Raw genomic sequence first — 12,038 nt, forward strand, 5'->3', positions numbered from 1 at the left:
TTTCACAGTGGCTTCAAAGTATTCACACACCTGGACTTTTTCAACATTTTGTTCTGTTACAGCCTGAATTAAAAATGTATTCAATTTGGTTTTTTTTTGTCACTGGCCAACAAACAATAATACCCTGTAATTTGGAAGTGGAATTATGTTTTTCAAAATATTTACAAATTAATAAAAAAGAATGAAAAGCTGAAATATCATTCAACCCCTTTGTTATGGCAAGCCTAAATATGTTCAGGAGGAAAAATGTGCTAAACAAGTCACATAATAGGTTACATGGACTCACTCTATGTGCGCAATAATAGTGTTTAACATGATTTTTAATGACTACTTCCTCTCTGTATCCCACACATACAATTATCTGTAAGGTCCCTCAGCTGAGCAGTGAATTTCAAACACAGATTCAACCACACAGACCAGGGATGTTTTCCCATGCCTCACAAATGGCACCTATTGGTAAAAATGGTAAAAAAAAAAAAGCAGACATTGAATATCCCTTTGAGCATGTTGAAGTTATTAATTACACTTTGGATGGTGACATCCAGTCATTTCCAAAGTACAGCCGTGCTTCCTAACTAAGTTGCCGGAGAGGAAGGAAACCGCTCAGGGATTTCACAATGTGTCCAATGGTGACTTTAAAACAGTTAAGAGTTTAATGGCTTTGATAGGAAAAAACTGAGGATGGATCAACAACATTGTACAGTCGTGGCAAAAAGTTTTGAGAATGACACAAATATTAATTTCCACAAAGTTTGCTGCTTCAATGTCTTTAGATATTTTTTTTGTCGGTTGTTACTATGGAATACTGAAGTATAATTACAAGCATTTCATAAGTGTCAAAGGCTTTTATTGACAATTACATGAAGTTGATGCAGAGTCAATATTTGCAGTATTGACCCTTCTTTTTCAAGACCTCTGTAATCCGCCCTGACATGCTGTCAATTAACTTCTGCGCCACACTGATGGCAGCCCATTCTTGCCTAATCAAAGCTTGGAGTTTGTCAGAATTAGTGGGGCTTTGTTTGTCCACCCACCTCTTGAGGATTGACCACAAGTTCTCAATGGGTTAAGGTCTGGGGAGTTTCCTGGCCATGGAGCCACAATATCAATGTTTTGTTCCCCGAGCCACTTAGTTATCACTTTTGCTTTATGGCAAGGTGCTCCATCATGCTGGAAAAGGCATTGTTCGTCACCAAACTGTTCCTGGATGGTTGGGAGAAGTTGCTCTGGGAGGATGTGTTGGTACCATTCTTTATTCATGGCTGTGTTCTTAGGCAAAATTGTGAGTGAGCCCACTCCCTTGGCTGAGAAGCAACCCCACACATGAATGGTCTCAGGATGCTTTACTGTTGGCATGACACAGGACTGATGGTAGCGCTCACCTTGTCTTCTCCGGACAAGCTTTTTCCGGATTCCCCAAACAACCGGAAAGGTGATTCATCAGAGAAAATGACTTTACCCCAGTCCTCAGCAGTCCAATCCCTGTACCTTCTGCAGAATATCATTCTGTCCCTGATGTTTTTCCTGGAGAGAAGTGGCTTCTTTGCTGCCCTTCTTGACAACAGGCCATCCTCCAAAAGTCTTCACCTCACTGTGCGTGCAGATGCACTCACACCTACCTGATGCCATTCCTGAGCAAGCTCTGTTCTGGCGGTGCCCCGATCCCGCAGCTGAATCAACTTTAGGAGACGGTCCTGGCGCTTGCTGGACTTTCTTCGGCGCCCTGAAGCCTTCTTCACAACAGTTGAACCACTCTCCTTGAAGTTCTTGATGTTTCGATAAATGGTTGATTTTTGGTGCAATCTTACCTTCAGCAATATCCTCGCCTGTGAAGCCCTTTTTGTGCAAAGCAATGATGACGGCACGTGTCTCCTTGCAGGTAACCATGGTTGACAGAGGAAGAACAATGATTCCAAGCACCACCCTCCTTTTGAAGCTTCCAGTCTGTTATTCGAACTCAATCAGCATGACAGAGTGATCTCCAGTCTTGTCCTCGTCAACACTCACACCTGTGTTAACGAGAGAATCACTGACATGCTGTCAGCTGGTCCTTTTGTGGCAGGGCTGAAATTGGATTTTTGGGGGATTCAGTTAATTTGCATGACAAAGAGGGACTTTGCAATTAATTGCAATTCATCTGATCACTCTTCATAACATTCTGGAGTATATGCAAATTGCCATCATACAAACTGAGGCAGCAGACTTTGTGAAAATGTATATTTGTGTCATTCTCAGAACTTTTGGCCACGACTGTAGTTACTCCACATTACTATTCTAAATGACATAGTGAAAAGAAGGAAGCCTGTACAAAATACAAATATTCCAACATGCCTTTTGTTTGCAACAAGGCACTAAAGTAATACTGCCAAAAATGTGGCAAAGCAATTACATTTTTGTCCTGAATACAAAGTACTATGTTTGGGGCAAATCCAATACAACACATTACTGAGTACCACTCTCCATATGATCAAGTAAAGTGGTTGCTGCATCATGTTATGGGTATGCTTGTAATTGTTAAGGACTGGGGAGTTTTTCAGGATAAAAAACAAACTGAATAGAGTTAAGCAGAGGCAAAATTCATAGAGGAAAACCTGGTTTAGTCTGCTTTACACCAGACACTAGGAAATGCATTCATCTTTCAGCAGGACCATAACCTAAACATGAGGCCAAATCTACACTGGAGTTGTTTACCTAGAAGACAGTGAATGTTCCTGAGTGGCCGAGTTACAGTTTTGACTTAAATCTACTTGAAAATCTATGACAAGATCTACAAATGGTTGTCTAACAATGATCAACAACCAATTTGACAGCGCATGAAGAATGTTGAAAATAATACATGGGCAAATGTTGCACAATCCAGGTGTGGGAAGCTCTCAAAAAGAGACCTGCCCAGAAAGACTCACAGTTGTAATCGCTACCAAAAGGTGCTCCTACAAAGTATTGACTCAGGGGTGTGAATACTTAATGTTAATTGTATATTTCTGAATTTAATTTTCAATAAATTTGCTAACATTTCTAACATATTTTAATTTTGTCGTTATAAGGTACTGTGTGTTGATAGATGAGAAGGCAAAATAACGTAATTCATTTTGAATTCAGGCTGTAATATAAAATGTGAAATAGGTCAAGGGGTATGACTTTCTGAAGACACTGTATGGCAATATTTGTGTATCGATTCTGACTATCAGTTAAAGTCAGTTTGCAAGTCGGATGATTTTTGGTTTATTTTCCTTGTGCTGAAGGATATGAGCTAAGTGGCCAGCTGGATAGCAGGTTTGGTAAGCATCCTGTCCATTTCAGGACTTTTAAATCAATATTTATGTCACAATCATATACAGACAGGCGGGTGGACCTTACATACGAGCACCGGGTTGAGACTACATGAATGCACCCGTCATCAGCTCAAGCAATCAAATAGAAATAAAATCTCATCGAGACAGTGGTAAGTGTGGAATGTAAACACCTATTACTTCATTGCTGTATAAATAATCTCCACCCAGCAAAGAGGGCTTTTAAAATGTTAGTTTCAGATTGGAAGGGATTTTTGCATTTTATTCCATTCTTCGTGGTTCATTAAATTTAATTTTCCTTTTAGCAATTTTGAATAAAAATGTTGTCACAAATATCTATTCTGTGTCCAATGTATAGGTACTGGAGTCCAACTATACATTCATCTACTCTCTCTCAAATATAGGCAATTAGCAAGACACCCCCAATAAAGGAGTGGTTCTGCAGGTGGTGACCATAGACCACTTCTCAGTTCCTATGCTTCCTGGCTGATGTTTTGGTCACTTTTGAATGCTGGCGGTGCTTTCACTCTAGTGGTAGCATGAGACGGAGTCTACAACCCACAAAAGTGGCTCAGGTAGTGCAGCTCATCCAGGATGGCACATCAATGCGAGCTGTGACAAGAAGGTTTGCTGTGTCTGTCAGCGTAGTGTCCAGAGCATGGAGGCGCTACCAGGAGACAGGCCAGTACATCAGGAGATGTGGAGGAGGCCGTAGGAGGGCAACAACCCAGCAGCAGGACCGCTACCTCCAGCTTTGTGCAAGGAGGAGCAGGAGGAGCACTGCCAGAGCCCTGCAAAATGACCTCCAGCAGGCCTCAAATGTGCATGTGTCTGCTCAAACGGTCAGAAACAGACTCCATGAGGCTGGTATGAGGGCCCGACGTCCACAGGTGGGGGTTGGGCTTACAGCCCAACACCGTACAGGATGTTTGGCATTTGCCAGAGAACACCAAGATTGGCAAATTCGCCACTGGCGCCCTGTGCTCTTCACAGATGAAAGCAGGTTCACACTGAGCACATGTGACAGTCGTGACAGAGTCTGGAGAAGCCGTGGAGAACGTGCTGCTGCCTGCAACATCCTCCAGCATGACCGGTTTGGCGGTGGGTCAGTCATGGTGTGGGGTGGCATTTCTTTGGGGGGCCGCACAGCCCTCCATGTGCTCGCCAGAGGTAGCCTGACTGCCATTAGGTACCGAGATGAGATCCTCAGACCCTCAGACCATATGCTGATTCAGTTGGCCCTGGGTTCCTCCTAATGCAAGACAATGCTAGACCTCATGTGACTGGAGTGTGTCAGCGGTTCCTGCAAGAGGAAGGCATTGATGCTACGGACTGGCCCGCCCGTTCCCCAAACCTGAATCCAATTGAGCACATCTGAGACATCATGTCTCGCTCCATCCACCAACACCACGTTGCACCACAGACTGTCCAGGAGTTGGCACCACAGACTGTCATCAGGAGCATGCCCAGGCGTTGTAGGGAGGTCATACAGGCACGTGGAGGCCACACACACTACTGAGCCTCATTTTGACTTGTTTTAAGGACATTACATCAAAGTTGTATCAGCCTGTAGTGTGGTTTTCCACTTTAATTCTGAGTGTGACTCCAAATCCAGACCTTCATGGGTTGATCAATTTGATTTCCATTGATCATTTTTGTGTGATTTTGATGTCAGCACATTCAACTATGTAAAGAAAAAATGATTTAATAAGAATATTTCATTCATTCCGATCTAGAATGTGTTATTTTAGTGTTCCCTTTATTTTTTTTGAGCAGTGTATATATTTTAACAACAACAATTTAAATTGCACTCACATATAACCGTCATGTTGTCAGTGACTTATTTTCTATCTAAATTATACATCATGCTTGATCAAATGCTTGATCAAATGGGCATGTATGGAAGACGTCGAAAGGTTTGTCAAAGGGGATGGGCCCATAGTAAAATGTTCAGCTCTGATTTTACTGCCTTGTCTATCAAACTTATTGTTTCATTTGTTGAAAGTGGAATTGAAAAGGTCATTTGCAATTCCAGTCGAGCTAATTAAAATCCACTCTCAATGTCATTTGATTTCTTTATTTAATTGCTCCTCTCTTTTCAAATGTTGAGCTAACATTTTTCAATTGCCTCAGTCAGAGAAGGAAAAAATGTCTTGATCCCAAAACCTCACTGGGGCTTCTAGAATTGTCCAATAAACAAAACATGTTCATTCCAAATGTGTATCTACTGTCCTTCCCACTGTACTGCACCAATTTCATTTGTGTGTTTCATAAAGGGACCTGCATGATTTCACAATGCCAAAGTCCTTTTCTTGAGGTTGCCAGTGCTCGTGCTCATTTTCCAGCACTTCTCAAGGTAGTTCTCCATGTTATCCAAATTGAAAACTTTCATTGTGGCCTGCACTAGAATAATAGAACAGTCACTATTCATTTGCATTGGTAAACTGTTATTGCTAAACATCATTCTTTAAAAAAAAGTTTTTCTCCTCCTCTGTGTTCTTCAGTAATCAAAAAGAAAAAAATGATCATCCCCACCTCATGGACATTGAGACATTCTCAGGGATGTTTTGAGACATAGTACACTAATGTAGGGAAATAGTATACTAATGTAGGGAGATAGTATACTAATGTAGGGAAATAGTATACTAATGTAGGGAAATAGTATACTAATGTAGGGAAATAGTATACTAATGTAGGGAGATAGTATACTAATGTAGGGAGATAGTATACTAATGTAGGGAAATAGTATACTAATGTAGGGAAATAGTATACTAATGTAGGGAGTGGCAAGGTACGAACCCTTATATTTCTCAGGGCCCTCTGGAGGGGTGGGGTCAGGGATTGGGTCATAGACGCTGCAGTCTTTCCCAGTGTAGTCCGTGTCACAAATACACCTCACCTCATTACTGCAGGTCTGGGGAGAGAGAGAGAGAGAGGGGGGGGGGGGTTGTCGATAAATATTAACAACACAATCTAACAGCAGTTCAAAACAACAAGAACATGACTTCATCAACAATCAATGAATGCATTGTGTGAATTAACATGAATAGCATTATCAGAACAGTTAAGGAATACATATCATGAACAACAACCAATATTAGTAGCATCGATCGAGATAACAAATCCTACACTCAACCCAAACAACTCTGAATTCAGGTTTGTGTGTTTAGTAGGGCACACCATAGCAAAATGTTTAAAGTACAGACAGTCCCTCTATTTTATTTTGCTTGGTGACTGATGAATACGACCCAGATCAACAAATTGTTAATCCAAACCTCCCCAAGTGACGCCACAACATGGCGAGCCAACTCACCCCATGGTGAGAGCAGATGCTGGATCCGGGGCAGGTGCTGAGGTTGAAGGTGGGCACGGGGAGGCAGCGGCGGTCCAGGCACATCATGTTGGGACCGCAGGGCGTCCCGTCCTCCACATAGCCCAGGTCTGAGCCATCCTCCAGCACCGCGTGGCCGCCACTGAACCAACACAGGACCAGGTGGTTAGAATGGGCCACTAACTGAACAACACTCATCATATTGGTATGTCCAGTGCTCGACTTGGGATGAAAGAAGTTGACTTGGGATGAAAGAGGTGGAGGAGCTGTCTTTCTCCATGTCGGTCCATCAGACTATGCCCACCGAAATTCGCAAATTACATTTTGCTATACAGATCTCTGATTATTCACTGTTACAGGTTCATAAACCTTTTCCATGAGTTCTCCATGACCTTCAACCAAATTTGTATTACCGTTATTATAGCCTACATGTAAAAGTAAGCTTTTTTTTTACACTGGCAGGCTGCGTGTCTGATCCCACATAGGCCTTCCATCTCCTGCTGTTGTGCCATTGATCAAGGCACTTAACCCCCCCCAAAGTAGAACTGCACTGTTAGTCACATGTCAACAGTTGGTCAACCCTCTATCTGTGCAGCTCCTGGGTGTGCAGGCTTTTGATCCAACCCTGAAACCACCCAAGTCTGCTCACCAAGGTCCTGTTGAGCAGCTGATGTTTAGGCTACAATGTGGTTAGACAAGATCTTGAACAAAAGCCCTTAAGCTATCCTGGAGGATGGTTGCTACCCTTCAAATAAAATACATTACAACCAATACTTTGGTCTTTATAAAAAAGGATTCCCTTATTGAAATGAATCCGGGATCAAACGGAAAAGGTAGGCTACTTCAAAGTAAGATAGGCTATCTAACTAGATGTGTTTATATATAAGGCTCAAATATTCATGTTTCAGGGCAGATCTGTGCACAGCAAGTTATTTGTCAATTGGGCTATTGGAATATTTGTAATGTTGCCGCAATTACATCGCTGCCTACTGTTTAACTGAGGGGAATCCCTATCTTCCAAACGGTGCAGATTTATTTAGGCCCTCTACTATAGAGCCGGTGGAAAGGCGACAGCCACATTAATGCTTAGTTAGAGATAGTTAACTAGCGAGATAATCTGTTGTCTGTAGTCTGTCATTATTTTATACCTGCTGCTGAAAGGTCGCGCTCTCGCTCTTCCGGCAACGGCCCACTCGCACTAGCACACGCAGACAGCCACTGAAGAGTCATTCCAATGATGACTGATACGTAAAAGTGTGCATTCATGAATTACATGAACAAAAAATAGGAAACTAATTCCTATGACCTTACAAACCCTAATTTGACAATTTGGAAGAGTGCGTCATGTTACATTTAGGTTGGCACAATCTCGAACGGTCTACTGTCACGCATAGATTGACAGACTAGCCGCAAACCAGTTATCAGGAAATTAATTCTCGCTCACTATCGCTATTCAATGCAGATCCCGCTTTGATCTACATTTTTTTTGCCTCAGTGTGTGAATCTAGTCCGACGATAGGCTACTTTGTTTTATAGAGAAACTGGTGCGTAAACTCACCAGAAATTAGAGGTGCTGATACTGCGCTCTTGACAGCTACTGCCCAAATAAAAGCACTGCCATCATATTATACTTTAAGAATATTTATGGATCACATATTTATACTTCAAAAATATTAAAACTAGGGCATTTTGAAATATATAAAAGTAACTTTGCAAGCAATCAGTGTACGAGAACATCATGTGAATTAACACAACTGCAAGAAATCCTTACTGTTGCAGGAGTGTAAAAATGTTTAAGCACACAGGCACACACGGTAAGGTTACTCGAACAACAGTCCATCAAACCTATTTGATCACTGTGGCAGATAGCGAGGTGTCTGTTTAACTCACATCCTTTCCTTCCTTACAGGATCAGTTGACCTCGCTCCTTTATCACTCTTCCTCTTCTCCCCTTCTCACTTTCACCTCAACCTCTGTCACTTGTTTGTCTCTCTCTCTCTCTCTCTCTCTCTCTCTCTCTCTCTCTCTCTCTCTCTCTCTCTCTCTCTCTCTCTCTCTCTCTCTCTCTCTCTCTCTCTCTCTCTCTCTCTCTCTCTCTCTCTCTCTCTCTCTCTCTCTCTCTCTCTCTCTCTCTCTCTCTCTCTCTCTCTCTCTCTCACTCTCTCACTCTCACTCTCTCTCTCTCTCACTCTCTCTCTCTCTCTCTCTCTCTCTCTCACTCTCACTCTCTCACTCTCTCACTCTCTCTCTCTCTCTCTCTCTCACTCTCTCTCTCTCTCTCTCACTCTCTCTCTCTCACTCTCTCTCTCTCTCTCACTCTCTCTCTCTCACTCTCTCTCACTCTCTCTCTCACTCTCTCTCACTCTCTCTCTCTCACTCTCACCGGCAGTCCAGGTATCTGTTCTGGTGGTAGATGGTTAGGCTGGTGAGGTCCCCCTGCAGATCTCCAAACCTCGGCTTAGCAGACATGTTCGTACACAGCAGGAACCCACAGAGCACATCCCTGAGTGGGGGAGGACACAAAGATACAGAGGGAGGGAGAGAAATAGAGCAGAAGAAGAAGAGAAAGCGAGATAGAGGGAGTAGAGAGTGAGAGAGAGGGGAGGGAGCGAGAGAAAGAAAAAGAGAGGGGGGGGGAGAGAAGTTTCTGCCCAGGACAATGTGTCAAACATGGCGTGTGCTTTGAGAGTGAGGTACACGGTGTACATAAGAAAGTGTGAAGTTTAAAGAGGTCTGTGGTCACTCACTGCTTGTTGCACTGCACCCAGCCCTGGCCACTGGCGTCACGGCCACAGTTGCCCTTCTCTGTGCCCTCGGAGTTCAGCTTCTCATAGCAGAAACGGTCGGCTGAGTCTGAAACACACGCAAAAGCACACACACACATTTTGCAGCACCATGTTATTTCACTTCGCTATACTTTATTGCAGTACTTAACTGATGGCAATGTCATGGCATTATCATCATATATGTGTGGTGTGAATTATAACATGACAACTGCGAGTATTTCAGGACCTATAATATAAATGAGTGTGGATCTATAAATTGCACTGCCATGCAATTCCTGACATATCCAGCAGAGGGCATTAAAAGTAGAAAAGCAGCCCAAGTTGAGATTTCTGTATGGAGGTGAATATTTTACTTTATTGTATTTAAAAATATATGTATAATATTCAACCTTTATTTAACTAGGCAAGTCAGTTAAGAACAAATTATTATTTTACAATGACGGCCGACACCGGCCAAACCCGGACAATACTGCGCCAATTGTGCGCCGCCCGATGGGACTCCCAATCACGGCCGTTTGTGATACAGTCTGGATGGTCATTTCCATTGTTAGAGCAGTCAGACCAGTATATCGTCAGTATATAGATAATCTTTGTTATTACTCACTGTGGCCCCAGAGACCTCTGCACTGTCCATCTCTGGTCTTACATCGACCTCCGAAACAACGACCCTGGGAGAGAGAGGAGAGAGTGAGAGAGATAGACAGAGAGGAGAGATCGAGAGAGAGTACAAGAGAGTATTATATGTGTTAGAGGTACAGTATTATTTGTATATCTACAAAAAAAAGAGACAGATCCAGACAAAAATGTGGTCATAAAAGCCTTTATGTTGGATTCAGTTACCTGGCCAGCTTCACACATGTAACCATCCAGTTTGTGGACATTATGAGGACACTGCAGAAGAGGAACAACAGAGTGTATAAATTAGCCTCGTTGACATGTTCAATTGTATGGTAGGCTACATCCCAGCAAGGAGCAGCCTACCACCAAGATGGCCCCCGACAGAGATGGTCGCCCTGCTTCGAGTCCTTAGGAAACTATGCTGTATTCTTTTTGTTTTTTAGGTATTATTTCTTACATTGTTACCCAAGGAAATCTTAATCTTTACTACATACAGCCGGGAATAACTATTGAATATAAGAGCGACGGCAACTTGCCAACATTACGACCAGGAATACGACTTTCCCGAAGCAGATCCTCTATTTGGACCACCACCCAGGACAATGGATCTAAATCACAGAAGCTGACCCAAAACAACAGCTCTGCAGAAGGGGCAAACGGAGCGGTGTATACTACTCGCCAATGTCCAGTCGCTTGACAACAAGGTAGACAAAATTTGAGCACGGGTTACCTTCCAGAGAAACATCAGAGACTAACATTCTCTGTTTCAAGGAAACGTGGCTCTCTCGGGAGATGTTGTCGGAATCAGTTCAGCCAGTGGCCTTCTCCATGCATCGAGCCGACAGAGATAAACACCTCTCTGGGAAGAGGAAGGGCGCGCGTGTATGTTATATGATTAACGACTCATTGTGTTATCATAACAACATACAGGAACTCAAGTCCTTCTGCTCACCCGACCTAGAATTCCCTACAATCAAATGCCGGCCATATTACCTCCCAAGAGGTAATACATTCCCCCTCAAGCAGTCACCAAGATGGCCATCGTAACCTCATTGGACTCTATGTAAACTGGAAACCATATATCCGGAGGCTGCATTTATTGTAGCTGGGGATTTTAACAAAGCAAATTTAAGAACAAGGCTGCCTAAATTATATCAGCATATTGATTGCAGTACTCGCGGGGGTAATACACTCGATCACTGCTACTTTAACTTCTTTAACACTGTTGCTGGTATTTTGGTCCATTCCTCCATGCACATCTCCTCTAGAGCAGTGATGTTTTGGGGCTGTTGCTGGGCAACACGGACTTTCAACTCCCTCCAAAGATTTTCTATGGGGTTGAGATCTGGAGACTGGCTAGGCCACTCCAGGACCTTGAAATGCTTCTTACGAAGCTACTCCTTCGTTGCCCGGGCGGTGTGTTTGGGATCATTGTCATGCTGAAAGACCCAGCCACGTTTCATCTTCAATGCCCTTGCTGATGGAAGGAGGTTTTCATTCAAAATCTCACGACACATGGCCCCATTCATTCTTTCCTTTACACGGATCAGTCGTCCTGGTCCCTTTGCAGAAAAACAGCCCCAAAGCATGATGTTTCCACCCCCATGCTTCACAGTAGGTATGGTGTTCTTTGGATGCAACTCAGCATTCTTTGTCCTCCAAACACAACGAGTTGAGTTTTTACCAAAAAGTTCTATTTTGGTTTCATCTGACCATATGACATTCTCCCAATCTTCTTCTGGATCATCCAAATTCTCTCTAGCAAACTTCAGACGGGCCTGGACATGTACTGGCTTAAGCAGAGGGACATGTCTGGCACTGCAGGATTTGAGTCCCTGGCGGCGTAGTGTGTTACTGATGGTAGGCTTTGTTACTTTGATCCCAGCTCTCTGCAGGTCATTCACTAGGTCCCCCCGTGTGGTTCTGGGATTTTTGCTCACTGTTATTGTGATCATTTTGACCCCACGGGGTGACATCTTGCGTGGAGCCCCAGATCGAGGGAGATTATCAGTG

At 43.3% G+C, this 12,038-nt stretch overlaps 1 protein-coding gene across 3 annotated transcripts in view; it reads right to left on the reverse strand.

The window, feature by feature from the left end:
* adam11 (ADAM metallopeptidase domain 11) overlaps nucleotides 1–12,038 on the reverse strand; it is a 53,415-nt gene that overhangs the window by 2,821 nt on the left and 38,556 nt on the right. For all 3 annotated transcript variants that reach the window (XM_046369177.1, XM_046369178.1, XM_046369176.1), the window contains 6 exons: nucleotides 10,248–10,298; nucleotides 10,012–10,075; nucleotides 9,369–9,474; nucleotides 9,005–9,124; nucleotides 6,604–6,763; nucleotides 6,090–6,204 (listed from right to left, as the gene is read on the reverse strand). In XM_046369177.1, coding sequence (XP_046225133.1) covers nucleotides 6,090–6,204; nucleotides 6,604–6,763; nucleotides 9,005–9,124; nucleotides 9,369–9,474; nucleotides 10,012–10,075; nucleotides 10,248–10,298 — 616 coding nt within the window. The remainder of the gene's footprint in view (nucleotides 1–6,089; nucleotides 6,205–6,603; nucleotides 6,764–9,004; nucleotides 9,125–9,368; nucleotides 9,475–10,011; nucleotides 10,076–10,247; nucleotides 10,299–12,038) is intronic.

Source organism: Oncorhynchus gorbuscha, linkage group LG11, assembly GCF_021184085.1.
Source record: "Oncorhynchus gorbuscha isolate QuinsamMale2020 ecotype Even-year linkage group LG11, OgorEven_v1.0, whole genome shotgun sequence".
In the NCBI taxonomy this organism is placed as follows: Eukaryota; Metazoa; Chordata; class Actinopteri; order Salmoniformes; family Salmonidae; genus Oncorhynchus; species Oncorhynchus gorbuscha.